Source organism: Pongo abelii, chromosome 7 (genome assembly GCF_028885655.2).
Source record: "Pongo abelii isolate AG06213 chromosome 7, NHGRI_mPonAbe1-v2.0_pri, whole genome shotgun sequence".
In the NCBI taxonomy this organism is placed as follows: domain Eukaryota; kingdom Metazoa; phylum Chordata; class Mammalia; order Primates; family Hominidae; genus Pongo; species Pongo abelii.
In genome coordinates this window covers 85,706,036-85,723,824 of record NC_071992.2, presented here as the reverse complement: position 1 = coordinate 85,723,824, position 17,789 = coordinate 85,706,036, and the positions used below count along the sequence as shown (strand labels likewise).

Sequence of the window (17,789 nt, the reverse complement as noted above, 5' to 3'; positions counted from 1 at the left end):
TAAAAAAACATAGAAGTTATACTTCTGTGGGAAAATACTCTTACAAAAATCACTTTAGATTTTATTTATTTTTTAATCTTCTTTTTTTTTTTTTTTTTTTTTAACATATGCAGTAATTCTCACTGAGTAGATCTGATTATCTAAGAAAAAAATTGGGGCAGTATTTTATTGACGTAATTCCATAAAACTCGGTAGCGCCCTGATCCTTTGTCTCCTGTCAGATGCTACAAGCTTTTCCTGAAATCTTCTGATTACCTAAGACAAAATTCTTCTCTCCTGGTCGCTGTTGTGCCTCTTATTGGTGGTTTTATGTTTGTTTGTGTACGTGTATTTTTATTCTATGGGATTGAAAGATTTTCCAGGGCCAGGAATTATTTCTTACCTGATTCCATATCTCATTTATATCATTGATTTTCATTTTGCTCAAGTAACCAACTCAAATTGGATTGAAAATAACTAAAACAACTAAGGAGTTTGATGTTAGTGGGCTCTTTGCAACCTGGTATGGGGACCTGTAAATGTTTGAGAAATGAAAGTAATGTCTTATTTTCCAAGAAGTCTGCATTATGCTCACAGGTTAATTTTTATATCTTCTTTCTTAGGAAAACTACATCTCAGACCCAACTATCTTATGGAGGGCTTATCCCCATAACCTGATGACGTAAGTCATTTTTAGCAGCCCTTTCTTTGTTAAGGACCATGGTCATGTCACTATTAATCAGAATTCATTCTTGTTATTCTCTTTAGGACCTTAGGCAAATGCATAAAATAGATGAAAATATGTCTTTGACAGTCCCACTGCCATAAGAAAAAAAAAACGCTGTGTACCTTTTTTTAATGTTTCTATTCTAATCTTTTCAACATCTTTGTAAGCTTGAGACAACTGATTTTAACATAATCTTAATGTGGTACTCGCTTCTTTTCCCTTCTTTTTACTCATCTTTTCTCCTTTTTATGTTTCCATCTTTTCTACATTTTTGCTCCTTTTCTTGGTCCCCACCCCCTGTCTCTTTTCACATCTTACCTTTCTTTCTCCTGTTATAAGCTTCTTGAGGTTAGGGATTGTTTCTTTTTTATTCTCTAGTCTGTACAGTGCTGCCAGGTTAAAGTGCTCAGTGGTTACAAAGACATCTGAATAATTCATTATTCGAGCCCAGCTCTAGTACAACTATTCTATATTAATTTTCCTTACTACTTTAGCCTGTATTGGTCTTTTGTATCCCCAAATTTGTCATTTTGGTAGATATTGATGTATTGTCTATATATTGTTTTGATTGTTCTATAATTGTCTCATTTTTGTAAGTCTTGTATTGTGCCCATACCCACTAAAACTATATGTGCCTTGGTAGCAGTAAAAACTATTTTATATCCTTCATTGTGCTGGGTACATTGCAGGTGCTTGTCACCTAGACAGTATTTAGTAAATACATTGTGATGTGAGAATTGGAGAAGGGAGAAGATATGAAGGAAAGAAGGGAATAACCTGACTGTGGGTATTGTAAGTCCAGCAGTAATACCCACTCTACTGAATCATACTCTGATTTCTAAAGTTTTATTAGTTCAACGAACTTTGTAAATGTTGTATTTATGTATATTATGTATATTTGTAAATATTGTATTTATGAATATTGTATTTATGTGTATTCCCTCCACCCCCACCACCAAGAAATTAGGTTGGCTTCGTGTTTTCTATTTTAGACTTCTGGAGGAGAAGGAGAAGGGAGAATAAAGAGGAAGCAGAAGGGCTAGAGGGATATAATGTCGAGAGGAGAGTATTGGTTCTAGACTGATTATGATATTGGTTCTAGACTGATTATGACACAAGGAGAGCCCTTGTGTGCCTTATTCTGACTCTCTTTAATCCTAGCTCTGCCTCCATTTATTTGGGGCTTTCTCCATGTTCCAACCAGGTACAGTTACCATATTTGCCTAAGAAAAAAAAAAAACAGAGGATATTTGAAATTGGGATTATTCCAGTTTCAGGTGATTATTAATCTATGAGCCTTTGCTTTTGTGTCAGTCTTTTTCCCCTTCTTGTCTTGATGAAACTGTATAGACGTGTGGGTTATGTTTTCAGTAGCTAACATGACATACTAGTCAGTATTAATGAACTAATAGGGGCTCTGACTCCTCCCTACTGGCTTACATGTCAATAGCTTTCTGCAGATAATATCTTTGCCTGCTGTTTAATCCAGGGGTCTTGTCCAATGGTGGGACTGTCACAGGGAGATGGGGAAAGCCGTTGTTGAAGAGTTGTTTAAAGGTGCACAGATATTGTATGGAATGATAACACAAAGGTAGTTACTTAGTATATCCTGATTTCCAGTATTTCTTTACCGTTTTTTAAAAAAATTATGCTTTAAAAGATACTCTTCATTTTCTTATGTTGTACAGATTTCAAATGAAGTTTTTCTACATATCACAGCTGGCTTACTGGCTTCATGCTTTTCCTGAACTCTACTTCCAGAAAACCAAAAAAGTAAGCTGGGATTTTGTAGTGTTAAAAAATGTCTTGTCATTTTTTTTTTTGAAAAATTTTTCTAAAATTAAGTATTTTCTTACATGTTTGCCCTTCCTCCATTCTTCTTACCCCAACTCTTACCCCATCATTCTCCCACCAACCCCCTTTCCCCAAAGCCTAAAATCCTTAAGCATTTCTTGAAAAAAAAAAGAAAAAAAACTTCAGTCAGTATTTTAGCTTAGATTTTTTACATTTGATATGTTAATGGCTTGTCTTAAAATTATATTAGTGGTAATATAAATTAAAATTTAAACAAATTTTTAAATGTAATGTTTGTTTTATCTTACTGATATTCTTAGCGAATTATTTCACAAGTAAGCCAAAAAGGATTAGTCACATTACAACTGACAGTTCTGTGTGTAAGTCTTAAAGCAAAATTCAGTATTGGAAAAAAAAGTAAAATATATTTAAATATTCACCAGCAAAGCCTCTCTTGAAATGGGTAGAGCATTCCGTTTTTAGTGTGTGGAAAGGATATTTGTTTGTTTTACTTGAACAAATAAGTAAACTGCTGGAGCACTGCAAAATCCTCCTTCCTAGTTTTACCCTCAGTGCTTCTGAAGTCCGGCTTCCATGCTATCACAAAAGTCATTTTCTTTACCCTCTCTCCTCTGAAACCTGTATTGGCTCCCTATTACTTTAAACTAGAGTAATGCTGCTCAACTGTGCCCTGAGAGTTTCTCCCATCGCCACCATCTTTTCCCGGGGACCTCTTCCTCTGCTTACTCCTTATGCTTCGTGCACACTGATAGTCTCTAGTTTTGTAATCCCAGCACATCACTTCTTTTTCCTGGAACACCTCTTCCCTCGGATAAATTAATCAAGTACTTTCATTTCCCTTTTTTCTGAGAGGTTTTTTTTTTTTTTTTAATTCTCATATATGAAATCCTATGTGGGATTTTACTTCAAAATAATACCAGGTGAAGGAAAGTAAAGAGGGATATAGATGAAACAAATTTAATCATTTATTAATAATGATTGAGTTAGGGGTGTGTCAGAATCTTTTCTGTCTGTTGTGTGTATGTTTACATTTTTCCGCATTTAAAATTTCTTTTTTTTTTTAAATCCCCTTAGAGAAACCTTCTGGAGTAAAAGTGTGACAGCCAGTCTGGTGACTAGTTTATCTTTGCCTACTCAAAAGCCATAAAACACTATTTTTATGTGTGCTACAAATAGTTAATTCATAGACTAGGCACTTGATTCGCTGCTGTTTCGTGTCTGTGTTCTGTGTATCTGTCATCATCCATGTTGTCTGCTAGGATTAGAAAACAGCACCAAATTAAAGGCCATATGCTATGGCACTTAAGTTCTTTTTATGCTGATTTCTTTTATAAAGTAGATTGTTTCTCCAGCTATATTGATTGTAAGGAATAGGATGAAGACTTTTTATTTTTAAACCCTTGACTTAGAACTGTCTTCAGATAAAATTGTTAGGCCCAGATTCCAGTAGCCCTTCCATGTTTAGTAAGCTCCTAATGTGAATCATAGATATTGTGGAGCTATACTGTCCAAAATGCTAACTGCTAGTCACATCTACATGAACTTAAAAAAAAAACAAAAACGAAATTGACCTTTTTGGCCCCATTAGCCACATTTCAAGTGCTTATTAGGTACTGTGGCTAGTATGTACCATTTTGAACAGAGGAGATATAGAACATTTCCATGATTGCAGAAAGTTCTGTTGGAGAGCGCTACTGAGAGTATCATAGTTTCTTGATGTCTTAGTAGCATGGCTCAGATATTTAAAGCCTTCTTAAGGTATTTGTATACTCATGAACAAATACCTCAGGATTTCATTATTAATCCATGTCTCTATATCTTCTTCACTGACTATGGTAAGTAAGAAGGGACATTTCAAAGTAATTGTTCATTTTAGTTCCTGAAGCTCTTTTCTTATCAGTTCCTGCCAGATGGCACTTCTCCAGAAATGCAATCTAATTTTTATGGAATAATTTGCATAACTTAGAACTTAACTGAAACTATTTTTAACACCTGCATATGACAGTTGAAAGTAACTGTTTCAAGTAATTAACATAATTTGAAAGTAGCAGCTGCATATGTGTTAAACAGTTTCTTAAAATTTACTCTATGAAAATTATTTTTGGAACTCTTTACTGGAAGAAAGTAGTACAGTGATTGTTTTGAACCAATCGTACAGACAAATAGGAAAGAAAGGAAGGCTGTTAGTAGCAGTTCAAGAGGTGTGTTAGTCACAAATAACTTAGTTTCTTTCAAGGAGAAAACTTAAATTACATATACTGTGTATATAAACAGTTCTCCATTTTGCCCATGAGAAGATTCAAAATATTTCTTAGACAGCTTGAATATATGAGCTTTTAGGGAAGTCATGAAATAGCCAAATGTTTTATTTCTAATATTCAATTTTAGTTTAATTATACATACCTATAATTGCATATCATATAAAGTATTAGAAATAGTATTTTCCCCCGTCCTACTTCATGAAAGTTACATTACACTTTTCATATGCAACTTTGATGTTAGTATCTGTCATTCATCATCACTAGAACCACTTTTTTTAATCTGATGACATTTTTTCCACATCATGACGTCATCTTTACTTCTGTCTCACTGGGTCTTTCATTAGACTTATAAACCTTTAAAAATGACATTTATTGAAGTTTTTGGGTGTATGTGTCTTACGCAAACATTTATTTGTTCAAGATAATTAATACAGAACTCTATATGCAGAGCTTTGTAAAGATTTAATTATAAGATGTACTATCTGGGGTTTGGGGGGAAATCTTTGCCTTATATTTGGGGCGTATATGTGATATTCAGCTTTGTTTATTTTTCAGTATAGTGTAGTCAAGAAATGTGTTTTTTATAAAAATAAATTTTTTGAAGTATGTTAATATTTTTTAGTAAAAAGATGTTGGAATAACAACTGAAAATGGCACTTGAAGTTATTTACGATTTTAGAATTTGTTATGATTTCACCCAGCCTTCTCTGTTCTCTCCCTTCCCCCACAACCCGTGTAAATGTGTACGTCCAGAGACCATTGTGCTGGTGCTAGGCAAGGTTTTGTTGTCGGCCTCAGACATGTGAACACCATGCCGTCGGGGTTGTAACCCCAGAGGAAGTGGAGAACATTGAGGGAGGCTGGCCTACCACAGGGATACTAAAAAGTAGCCATTTTCTAGATAAAATTTATCATTTTAAAAATCATGGTAAGCCAGGCACGGTGGCACACACCTGTAGTCCTGGCTACTGGGAAGGCTGAGGCAAGGGGATGGCTTGATTACAGGAGTTTGAGACCAGCCTGGGCAATGTAATGAGACTCATCTCTAAAAAATAAAATAAAACTCATGGTACACTACCCCTACTTCCATGTATTTTTTGTAATCATTTGGGAATACCTTTATCTAGGGTGTTTGTTAAGTTAGCCACAATTCCTACCACCCCTTGTGGTATTCTACTCATCTCTGTCTTTTTTTTTTTTTTTTTTTTTTTTTTTGGTGTTATTGTTGTTGTTATCCCCATTATACAGAGAGATTAATTAGCTTGCCTAAGGTCCCTCAGCTAGTAAGTGACACAAGTATTTACCCATTCTTTTACTAATTTACTTTTTCTGTAGTAAGCTTTGAGTGTACAAACACTGCTTTAGAGACACTAGTCAATTTGTGCAAAGCTGAATGGACCATTACTTAGAAAAAGGTTTCTTGATAATCCTATCTTTTTGAAAGCAATAGATACTATTTTTAAAACTTTTGCATAGGCATTTGATGGTTGTGAAGATAGAACCTAGTGATGGCATTTTACCCTCTATTATTATTGACTCGGTTGACTATCCGAAAGGTAAGGCTACTGGGCACAGTGGCACATGCCTGTAGTCCCAGTTACTCAGGAGGCTGAGATAGCAGGATCACTTGAGCCCTGGAGTTGGAGGCTACAGTGCACCATAATTGCACCTGTGAATAGCCACTGCACTCCAGCCTGAGTAACATAGTGAGACCATGTTTCTATTTTTTAAAAAGGAGATATGGGGCTAAGATACAAAGTTGAATCTGGACTTAGGAAAGAAACTCTATGGATTTTTACTTAGCAAATGTCAAGCACAACTGTCCTCCACCTAATTGGGTTGAAATTTAAAGACAAAAAATCAGAAATGGAGTGGCTTTTTGAAATGTAGTTTTTTTGTAATTTATAATAGTGTTTTTAGTCTTGTCAGAGAAGAAAAGAGTAGGCAGCTTAGGTTCTCTGCTAAGTGACCAGTGTGAATTTTAAAAACTTAACTTGGATTTCTTTTAAATTAAAAAAAAAAAATCCTCCTAAGTAGTTACATTACATTATAGTTTTTCCAGCAAATTAGTTTTTTTTTTTTTTACATTGTCTTACCCAAGTTTTTATGCAATGAAATGAGTTCAATCAGCAGTTAAAAACTAAAACGCTTCCCTCATAAGTTTTAAGGGTTTTCTTGGTCTGTTTTCTCCTCTGAAATCTGGAGCATTGAGTAACACATATGAAAGAATATGGCAATATTTTTTATACCTAGTCATTTATGTGCCACCTTCCTGCTTTACCATATTCACATACTACTAATTCATACTTTTGACATTTTAATTATTAAGGTATATTAAATAACAAAATATTTTGGGTTTTTGTTTTGTTTTGTTTTGAGACAAGGTCTTGCTCTGTCACCCATGCTGGAGTGCAGTGGCCACAATCACGGCTCACTGCAGCTGCAGCCTCAACCTGCCAGGCTTAAGCAATCCTACTACTTCAGCCTCCCAAGTGGCTGGAAGTACAGGCATGCACCACTATGCTTGGCTAATTTTTTGTATTTTTTTAGAGATGGGGTTTCACCATGTTTTCAAAGCTGGTTTCGAACGCCTGGGCTCAAGCAATCCACCTACGTCAGCCTCCCAAAGGGCTGTTATTACAGGCATGATCCACCAATTTATTTAAAATTTTAGTTACAGTTAAATAAAAGTATTTCATTGTGTACTGTCTGCAATCATTTTGTTCAGTACCAATGTACACACCACACTGGGAAACACTGGCATATATATAGTGGCACTTCTACATGCATTGTACATCAAATTGCATTGATAATACTACAAGTGAGCTTTTCTGAGATTATTATAACGGGAGAGGAGAGGTTCCCTTGTGGTTGCATGTTATCTCAACATCCTTTCTCCTTCCTTTTGTAAGCTGAAATATTTCATTAGAAATTTACAAATTTTGTAGAGAGGATCTTAAGACTGTCTATTTTCAGAGATACTTCTCTCTTCCGTTGGAAGAATGACTGTAAACTTGGTATCAGTTTTCCTAAGAGTCCCAAAATACAGTACTGTAAATAGTAATATTCAGACTGTCTTATGTTCTACCTAACTCTTGATCTTTGCGCTATTCTTACTAGAGAAGAGTTTTCCATTTCAAAACTGGACTTCAAAAAATCTCTACTCCTCAAAAGATTTGGTGAAGTAGCTCTCTGTACTGAAACACAGAGAAATGGAGGACCAATAGACCTGCACTCAACTGTGCTAAATGCAAGAGATAAGTTTAGTGAGGCTGCAGAGGAACATAGTTCAGCCTGCCAGCAGCAACCCACCATTTCCATCGTTCTAATTAGTAGCTGTAGAACATAAATAGTACTAACTAGACTAATATAACCCTTGTAAATACATACGAAGAAAACTACAACAAAGGAAATTAGAAATGAGGTATAGGTGTTTCATCAGTCAGTAGGCTGGCCTGTTGAGCTTATCACTGTCAGTGTTTTGTAAACATTTTTACTGCAACCAAAGATGAAAAACTTTTTACATCATAATTCATTGTGTGTGTGTGTGTGTGTGTGTGTGTATGTGTGTGTAAAATGTGGAATAGAATTTTCATAATACAATGTGCTATATACTCTAGCATTTTCTTTTTCTTTTTTTTTCTTTTTGAGACAGTCTCACTCTGCTGTCCAGGCTGGAGTGCAGTCACAATCCTAGCTCCCTGCATCCTTGAACTCCTGGGCTCAAGCAATCTTTCTGCCTCAGCTCCCCAAATAGCTAGGACTACAGGCACATGCCACCATGCCTGGCTAATTTTTAAAACTTTTTTTTGTAGAGATGGGGTCTCTCTATGTTACCCAGGCTAGACTCAAACTCCTGGCTTCAAGCAATCCTCCTGTCTCAGCCTCCCAAAGTGCTGGGATGACAAGTGTGAGTCATGGTGCTTGGCCACATTTTCTGTTTTATTTCATGTTTTAAAAGATGCTGGTGTGACCCCTAAATTGATTTTATGATCCACTAGTAGGCCTTTTTTTAAGAAACAGAGTCTTGCTCTGTCACCCAAGCTGGAGTACAGTGGCATGATCATAGCTTACTGTAGCCTCGAACTCTTGTGTTCAAGTGATGCTCCTCCCGTGTCTGCCTCCTGAGTAGCTGGGACTACAGTTGCATACCACCACGCCTAGCTAATTGTAGTTTTTATAGAGACGGGGTCTTGCTGTGTTGCCCAGGTTGATCTCAAACTCCTGGCCTCAAATGATCCTCCCACCTCAGCCTCCTGGGATTACAGGCATGAACCATCACACCTGGCCCCACTAGTGGGTGTTGACTTGTGTTTTCTAAAAATACTGTTTCTGAGATAACTGTGGGAGAAAAAAGAAGTAAAAATAAAATCTAGGTCCTTGGGCTTGCAAAGTAATTGAGGAAAAAGAATATACAATTAAGGAATAGTATAAATGAGAATAAAAAATGTTAAACTTGTTGTAATGACTGACAAGGGACTAAAGCATGAGCTGAAAATGTGAATGCTATTTTAGGTAAACAAAAGTGTCTCTACTACTATAAACATAACAATATTAGAGGAAGGTCAAATTGTCAGCATGTAACTATGATTAATGTTGTGTCATTTAATACATGTTCATTAGAAAAAAGAGCCATAGATCTTAGCTCTAAAAGGGATTTTGAGTTTATCTGATTGAAGCAAATCTAAGTATTCACAGTTTATGGATGAAATAACTGAAGCCAGCAGAGGTTAAGTGACTTGCTAATGCTATATACCTAATTGAGAATGAGAGATTGGGGTGGGGTGGGGTGGGGGCAGAATAGCTTTCAGATCTCCTACTTCTACATTTTTCACTTACTCTTAAAGAACAGAAATGAGCCAAGCACAGTGGGTCACGCCTGAAATCCTAACCCTTTGGAAGGCCAAGGTTGGGGTATCTCTTGAGTCCAAGGGTTTGAGACCAGCCTGGGCAACATAGCAAGACCCCACCTCTTAAAAAAAGGAAAGGAAATGTTTTAGCATGTTTTAATCTATAATGTATTTTTTTACAGGAAGATATTCCTCGTCAGCTTGTCTACATTGGTCTTTACCTCTTCCACATTGCTGGAGCTTACCTTTTGAAGTGAGTTGGGATATTTCATGGGTGTGTAAGTAGGCTGGGCAGATAGTATGCAGACCTGTCTTAATTCATAATTAACATTCCTATTTTTAATTTGCTCTTTTAACAGCTTGAATCATCTAGGACTTGTTCTTCTGGTGCTACATTATTTTGTTGAATTTCTTTTCCATATTTCCCGCCTGTTTTATTTTAGCAATGAAAAGTATCAGAAAGGGTAAGTTGTTTAGCCATTCTATTTCTCGTGTAGTAGGTATTTAAAGTCAGTGCCTAACATTGCCAAGATCCATGCTTTTGGCCATTATATTAAGTTTTTAAGCGATTAGTAGCTGCTTTAAATAAAACGAAATTATTTAGCAATTCAGACTTTGTATTTTACTCTCTAAAATGGAGGCTTTCTCAGCTAGAGAGATACTGTATTGTATCTTGCAATTTTGAAGGCTTCTTGGGTTTACTTTTCTGTTATAACTTCTACTTTGTTTATTGCATGGTTTTTCTTTTGGAGGAGTGATAGAGAAGTGAACTCTCAGAAGAAAATGAAACAATGGATAATTAGCCTTATAGATAACTAAAATATATTGATGGTGAAATTGAACTGAAAACAATTGGAGAGGTATAACTTGTAAAGAGTGCAAAGTTGTCTTAAAAAAAGTAAAACTGGGACGCTTAAATGAGAATTGGGCATCCTGTTCTTTATAACACAGCTTTTTTGGTTTCTTTTGTCCAGCATTTTCTAAAATTATTCTGAATACTGGTAGTTCTGAGGAACATTAATAGTTCTTATACAAGAAAAGAGATAAGCTAAAGAGAAAATTAAACATTTATTTACTGGATTTTTTTAGAAATTTAAATAGGCTAATATGTGTTATATCTCTCTGAGTGTGGTATATAGCCTTTCCCAGATACTTGACACAAATTTCTTTTTTGCAGAATAAGAAATGCTATTTTAATATGCCTTTACTTAATAGGAATCTAGTTTCTTTTTTATTTATTTATTTATTTTTTTTTTGAGATGGAGTTTCACTCTTGTTGCCCAGGCTGGAGTGCAGTGGCACGATCTCTGCTCACTGCGACCTCCATCTTCCAGTTTCAAGCAATTCTCCTGCCTCAGCCTCCCAAGTAGCTGGGATTACAGACGTCTGCTACCGCGCCCAACTTAGGAATCTAATTTCTAATAGAATCTTGTTTTTGAGATGTCAGGAATTTGACTTACGGCCTTTTTCTTGCAGATTTTCTCTGTGGGCAGTTCTTTTTGTTTTGGGAAGACTTCTGACTTTAATTCTTTCAGTACTGACTGTTGGTTTTGGCCTTGCAAGAGCAGAGAATCAGAAGCTGGATTTCAGTACGGGAAACTTCAATGTGTTGGCTGTTAGGTACAATCAATTTAACATTTTTTTCACTTTATACAGCTAGATAATATATATTATCAGTTTCTCTACTTTGAATCATCTAAAAAAGGATGAATATGAGGTTGGGGAAAATACTCATTTGATTTTATTTCATGCCCATTGCTATTTTACATGTCTAAAGTGAAGTACTAAAGCATTTAACTTTTAGGATAAATTATTAATGTAATGATTATTAATACAATTTTCTCAACTGAGTGGGAATTATTACTAAATACTATGAAAGAAGATAGAATGTATTCAGTGGCATTGTTTTTTATACACTAACTTTTTATTTCTTAATATTTCTTAGAATCGCTGTTCTGGCATCCATTTGCATTACTCAAGCTTTCATGATGTGGAAGTTCATTAATTTTCAGCTTCGGAGGTGGAGGGAACATTCTGCTTTTCAGGCACCAGCTGTGAAGAAGAAACCAACAGTAACTAAAGGCAGATCTTCTAAAAAAGGAACAGGTTTGTATTCAGTAAGCAATGAAAAACTCATGGAAGTAGAAAATTTTTAAAAAATTTGTTGTGGGATCTTATTTATTAGTTTTAAGGTCTTATAAAGAAAATACTATTCTGCTTTTCAACAAAATTAGAGGCAAAGTAATCTTACTGCATTCCACAATTGGGTGATCCCTTGGGTGAGGAAACTCAGTTACTTCCCTCAAAAGCTGTCCACCAAATTTCTCTTTAACAAGTTTTCCGTGCTTGGTTACCTCGAGCTACTTTAGACCAAACTTTATGGGCAGGTTTAGTGAATAACTAAACTAGAGGATGGTAGTTTGTTTTCAGGCATCTTATTCACATTTTAAAAAGCTCTTCACAGCCTCTTCCCATCTGCCCATTTGTCCCAAGTGGAATAGCTTTTTTTTTTTTTTTTTTATAACTTCTGATTGCTTGATTCTTTGTCTTTAAAGCCTTCATTTAACCTCTTTTTTCCTTATGGTTTTTGCAAAAATTGAAAATGCGTTGATATTACAGTTAATTTTTTCAGTGTGTATGTGGTATTATGCCTAGAACTGTAACACAGGAAGTTTTTAGAATATGTCCACTCTGGTTTACTCCTTTGTAAGTATTAATACCTGATAATTTACATCCTCCAGCCCTGCTTTTTGTTTTCTTTGTTGTTTTTTTTTTTTTTTTTCAAGTTTGTCCCAGCAAGTCTTGGCCCTTTGCATTTTCTTAATACATTTTAGTACAACTTGATCTGGGTGCAGTGGGGGGTGCCTGTAGTCCAGCTATTCAGGAGGCTGAGGCAGGAGGATCACTTGAACCCAGGAGTTCAAGGTTGCAGTGCACAATGATCATGCCTATGAAGAGCTACTACACTCCAGCCTGGGCAACATATGCCTCTTTGGAAAAAAAAAAAAAAATTGTACAACCTGGTCAATTTCCACAAAAATTGCTGGGATATTAAGTTGAAATAACATCAAATCTGTAGATCAATTTAGGGATAATTGACTATTTCAACCCATTAACATGATATATACCTCTGTTTATTTAGGTCGTCTTTAATTTCTCCAAGTAATATTTTTAATAGCTTTAATGGGATGTAATTCACATAAAGTTTATCCTTTAAAGTATACATTTCAGTCATTTTTAATGTATGTTCACAAAATTGTGCAAACCACTATCTAATTCCAGAGTATTTTTATCACTGCAAAAAGAAACCCCATGCCCATTAGCATCACTTCACATTTCCCCCTTCATTCTGCTCCAGCACCCTCTAATCTATTTTCTGTCTCTAAGGATTGGCCTTTTCTGGACATTTCATGTAAACAGAACCATGTGATATGTGGTCTTTTGCAAATGGATAATGTTTTGAGGTTCATCCATGTCATAGCATATATAAAGACTTCATTTATTTTTACAGCCAAATAATATTCCACTGTATGGAACCTTATTCTGTGGATATATACCATATTTTGTTTATCCATTCATCATTTGATGGATATTGAGTGCCTTTTACTTTTTGGCTATTATGAATAGTGATGCTGTGAACATTTAGGTGCAAGTTTTTGTTCAAACACGTGTTTTTATTGTCTGGGGTACATACATAGGGGTGGGATTTCCGAGTCATGCGGTAACTATGTTTAACATTTTGAGGGAACTGCCAAACTGTTCTTTGAAGTGGTTATACTATTTTACACTCAGTTTAGCATCTTGATATTCAGTTGTCCCTGTGCCATTTGTTAAAAAGACTCCTTCACTATGAACTGTCTTGATTCCCTTTTCAAAAATCATTTTTAAGAAAAGTTTATTTCTGGATCATGAATTCTATTGCATTTATTGGTATGTCGATTCTTTTGCCAGAAGCACACTATCTTGATTACTGTAGCTTTGTAGTAAGTTTTGAAAGCAGGTAATGTGAGTCCCCAATGTTGTTGTTCTTTTTTATGTTTTGGTTATTCTGGGTTTCTTACATTTCCATGTGAGTTTTTATTTAAGTGACGGGATCTTGCTATGTTGCCCAGGCTAGACTTGAACTTGTAGGCTCAAGGGATTCTCCCATCTTAGCCTCCCAGGTAGCTGGGAGTACAGGCACATGCCGCCTTGCCCAGCCATTTTAATATGAATTCTATAATGAGCTTGTCAGTTTCTGCAAAAAAGCCAGCTGGGGTTTTGGTATGGATTACCTTCAATTTTAGGTTGCTTTGCAGAGTATGAACATGAATGTCTGTTTATTTAGATCTTTAATCTCTTTCAATTATATTTATCAGTGTATACATCTTGCAGTTCGTTAAATTTAATCCTATTTTATTCTTTCTGATGCTGTTGTAAAATAGAACCATCTTCTTAATTCCATTTTCAGATTCTTCATTGCCAGTATATATGAAATAGAATGCACTTTTGTATATTGATCTTGTATTCTGCAACCTTGGTGAATTTATTTATTCAAATAGGTTTTTTTTTTTTTTTTTTTTTTTTGGTGGGCAATCTGGATGCTTTCTATTGCATTTTCTTGCCAAATTGCCCTGCCCAGAACCTCCACAACAGGTGTTGAATAGAAATGGTGAGAGCAGACATCCTTGTCTTGTTTTTGATCTTAGGGGTAGGCATCCATCCCGTCTTTTACCATTAAGTATGATGTTAGCTATGGGTTTTTCATAAATGACCTTTATCAGGTTGAGGAAGTTCCCCTCTGATTCCTAGTTTGTTTTTATCATGGAAGGTTGTTAGATTTTGTCAATTGCTTTTTTTCCTGCATCTATTGAGATAACCTTGTGGGGTTTTGTCATTTTTTTTCTGTTGGTATTATAGATTAGATTGATTTTCAGATGTTAAACCAACGTTGCATTCCTGGGATAAATTTCACTTGATTATGGTGTATGATCCTTTTTATCTCTTGATGGATTTGGTATGCAAGTATTTTGTTGAGGTTTTTTTGTGTCTGTATTCATAAAGGATAATTGGTGTATATTTTTCTTGCAACATCGTTGTCTGGTTTTAGTATCAAGATAATACTGGCTGCATAGAATGAACTGGGGAGTGTTTTTTCCTTTTCTGTTTTTTGGAAGAGTTCTTTACTTGATCTTAGCCAAAATGCCAGGAAGCAATGGAAGAGTTGTTGAAGGAGATATTTTATAGGTTTCTGTATAGGGATCTCATACATTTTTCATTAAATTTATTCTCAGATATTTTCTTTCTTAAGCTAATGTGCATGCTCTTTTTAAAAAACAGTTTTAACTATTTGTTACATAGTAATGCCATTTGTTTTCTTTAAGATACTATCAATGTACTGAAAAAAATCTTCCTAATTCACTTATTCTAAAGTTTACACTAAAATATACAGTTATATCATCTATAAATATTATACCTTTTCATTTTCTTCCTGTATTACACTAGCTAGGACTATACCATAAAATTGAATATAAGAAATGAATACTTTTGTTCCTCATATAAGAGGGAGACCTTTCGGTATTTCATTATTAAGAATGGTTTGTAGATGCCCTTTATTCAGTTCTCTTCTATACATCATTTACTAAGAGTTTTTGTCCATGACTTGTGGAATGTTAAGAAATGCTTTTTCTGCAACATTTAGTTAGTCGTAGAGTTTTTCTTTACTCTATTAATGTTGTGAATTGTATTGACTACATTGACTATCAATGTTAAAATAATTCTGCATTTCTGACATGCATCCAAGTTGGTGATAATACAGTAGTCTCCCTGGGGGAATACATTTCAAAACCCCCAATGGATGCCTGAAACCAGGGGTAGTTTCAAACTATATAGTTACGTGCTAAATAATGACATTTCAGTCAACAGCTGTACAACATATGTGCATACATGACTCATTTATGACACTGGTCCTATAAGATAATGCTGTATTTCTCCAATACCATTTCTATGTTTAAATATGTTTAGATACATAAATAGTTACCACTGTATTACAGTTGCCTACAGTATTCCATCCAGTAACATGCCGTGCAGATTTTTAGCCTAGGAGCAATAGGCTATACCATATAGCCTGGGTGTGTGGTAGGCTCTACCATCTAGATTTGTGGAAGTACATTCTATGATGTTCACACAATGATGAAATCGCCTAACACATTTCTTAAAACATAGCCTGTTAAGTGATGCATGACTGTATATATACTGTTTTCTTCTAATATAGCTATGATAAAGTTTTATTTATAAATTAGTCACATATAACAGCATATTGTAGCAAAAGTTAATTGAATGTGGTATTTTTCTCTCTCCAAATATACAGTACTCACCTATTTTCAGACCATGGTTGACTGTGGGTAACTGAAACCGTGGAAAGCAACACTGCAAATAAGCAGAGACCATTGTACATCACTTTCGCTGAATTCCCTTTTTCAATATTTCATTAGGATATTTGCACTTTGTTCATGTAATAATAGATCAACCTGTATTAGCCCTTTTTTGTAATATGTCAGATTTTGACCTCAAGGTTGTGCTGGCTTTAAAGAAAGTGTTGGGCAGATTTGTCCTTTGTGTAATATCAGCATTATTTCTTATTTAAGTGTTTGGAAGTGTTCACCAACTAAGCCCTCTGACCTAGAGTCTTCTTTTTTTTCGAAACAGGGTCTCGCTCTGTGCAGTGGCACGATCTTGGCTCACTGCAACCTCAACCTTGTGGGCTCAAGCAATCCTCCCACCTCAGCCTCCTGAGTAGCTGGGGCTACAAGCACATGTCACCACGCCACTACTTCTTGTGTTTTTTGTAGAGATGGGATTTCACCATGTCACCCAAGATAGTCTTGAACTCCTGTACCCAAGTGATATGTCCACCAGTCTCAACCAATTGGCTGGGCACCCAGCACTTTGGGAGGCTGAGATGGGTGGATGACTTGAGCCCAGGAGTTCAAGACCAGGCTGGGCAACATGATGAAACTCCGTCTTTACAAAAAATACAAAAATGAGCCAGGCATGGTGGTGCATGCCTGTAGTCCCAGTACTTGGGAGGCTGAGGTGGGAGGATCCCTTGATCCTGATGTCACCCTTGGGGTGTCACTTCACCAGCTGGAAACCTTTGTGGCTGGTGGCGCCTTCTGCCTGAGTACTGCTTGCACCCGCTGGGCTCATTCCACCCGCTTGGCCTGACAGGCTGTGCTTGGCTTAAGCTACCGGCCCAGATCCCACACCTGTCAAGCATGAGCCAGACGCAGAGCAGCAGGTGGTGTGGGCAAGCACACGCAAGGTCTAGCCACTGCACATAGCCAGACACACAGGCTGCTGCCACGGGGCAGGCAGCTCTAGGCACCAGCACAGGTGCTGGCTGTGTGTGAGGCTGCAGCTGGACCAGGTGTACTGCATGCGGCTTCCGCTGCAGGCACCCATGACTGGACAAGTGGAGTGTGGTGACATCTCCAGAGCTTGGAGATGGCCGGAACCACCGAACCCCAAAGAGGGTGTCACAGCCCTGGTTCAGGGAGCCCTTAGATCTGGGCTTCCCAAAGGAGCAAAGCTCTTTTCTCTTTCTTGTCATCCACAACGTGGTGAGCAGGGGGGCATGTTTCAGCCTTGTTTGTGCTGTAGCCCCTTCAGTCCCACCATTGAGCAGGTCCCAAGTTCTTGTCCTGCATCCAGGAAGAATGAGGTATGCAGACAACTGGAGGGTGAGCAAGGCAGAGAGGAGGTTCATTGAGAGGCAGAACAGTTCTCAGGAGACCTGAAGTGGTTAGCTCCTTTCCACAGGCAGGTCATCTCGTTATCTGTGCAGCCCTCAGCAGACAAGAGACCTAGAGTGGTTAGCTCCTATCCACATTCTCATCATCTGCCCAAGTCTGGCTGAGTCCAGGATTTTTATGAGCTTCAGGGGGGAGGAAGTGCATGCTGATTGGTCCATGGGTGGGCCCAGAAAAAGCACTGTAAGTTCTCACTCCAGTCCATGGAACTGGCGGCCTGGCCCCCAGGTTTCAGGCTGTCCCTGGCCTGAAGAGGGGGGGCTTCACCAGGGGCCCACCCCTTTCTGCCCAGGAACCTGTCTGCCTCCTGCTGCCATCAACCTGCCATCCATGGTGCCTAGGCTGGTCATGCCAAGGGGTGCCTACA

At 36.8% G+C, this 17,789-nt stretch overlaps 1 protein-coding gene across 1 annotated transcript in view; it reads left to right on the top strand.

Annotated features, from left to right (window-relative positions):
- Positions 1-17,789, top strand: part of TRAM1 (translocation associated membrane protein 1) — a 33,061-nt gene that overhangs the window by 11,509 nt on the left and 3,763 nt on the right. The window contains 6 exon segments of the mRNA NM_001132765.1: positions 603-661; positions 2,395-2,479; positions 9,815-9,885; positions 9,992-10,096; positions 11,109-11,252; positions 11,578-11,738. Of these exon segments, the coding sequence (NP_001126237.1) occupies positions 603-661; positions 2,395-2,479; positions 9,815-9,885; positions 9,992-10,096; positions 11,109-11,252; positions 11,578-11,738 (625 nt within the window).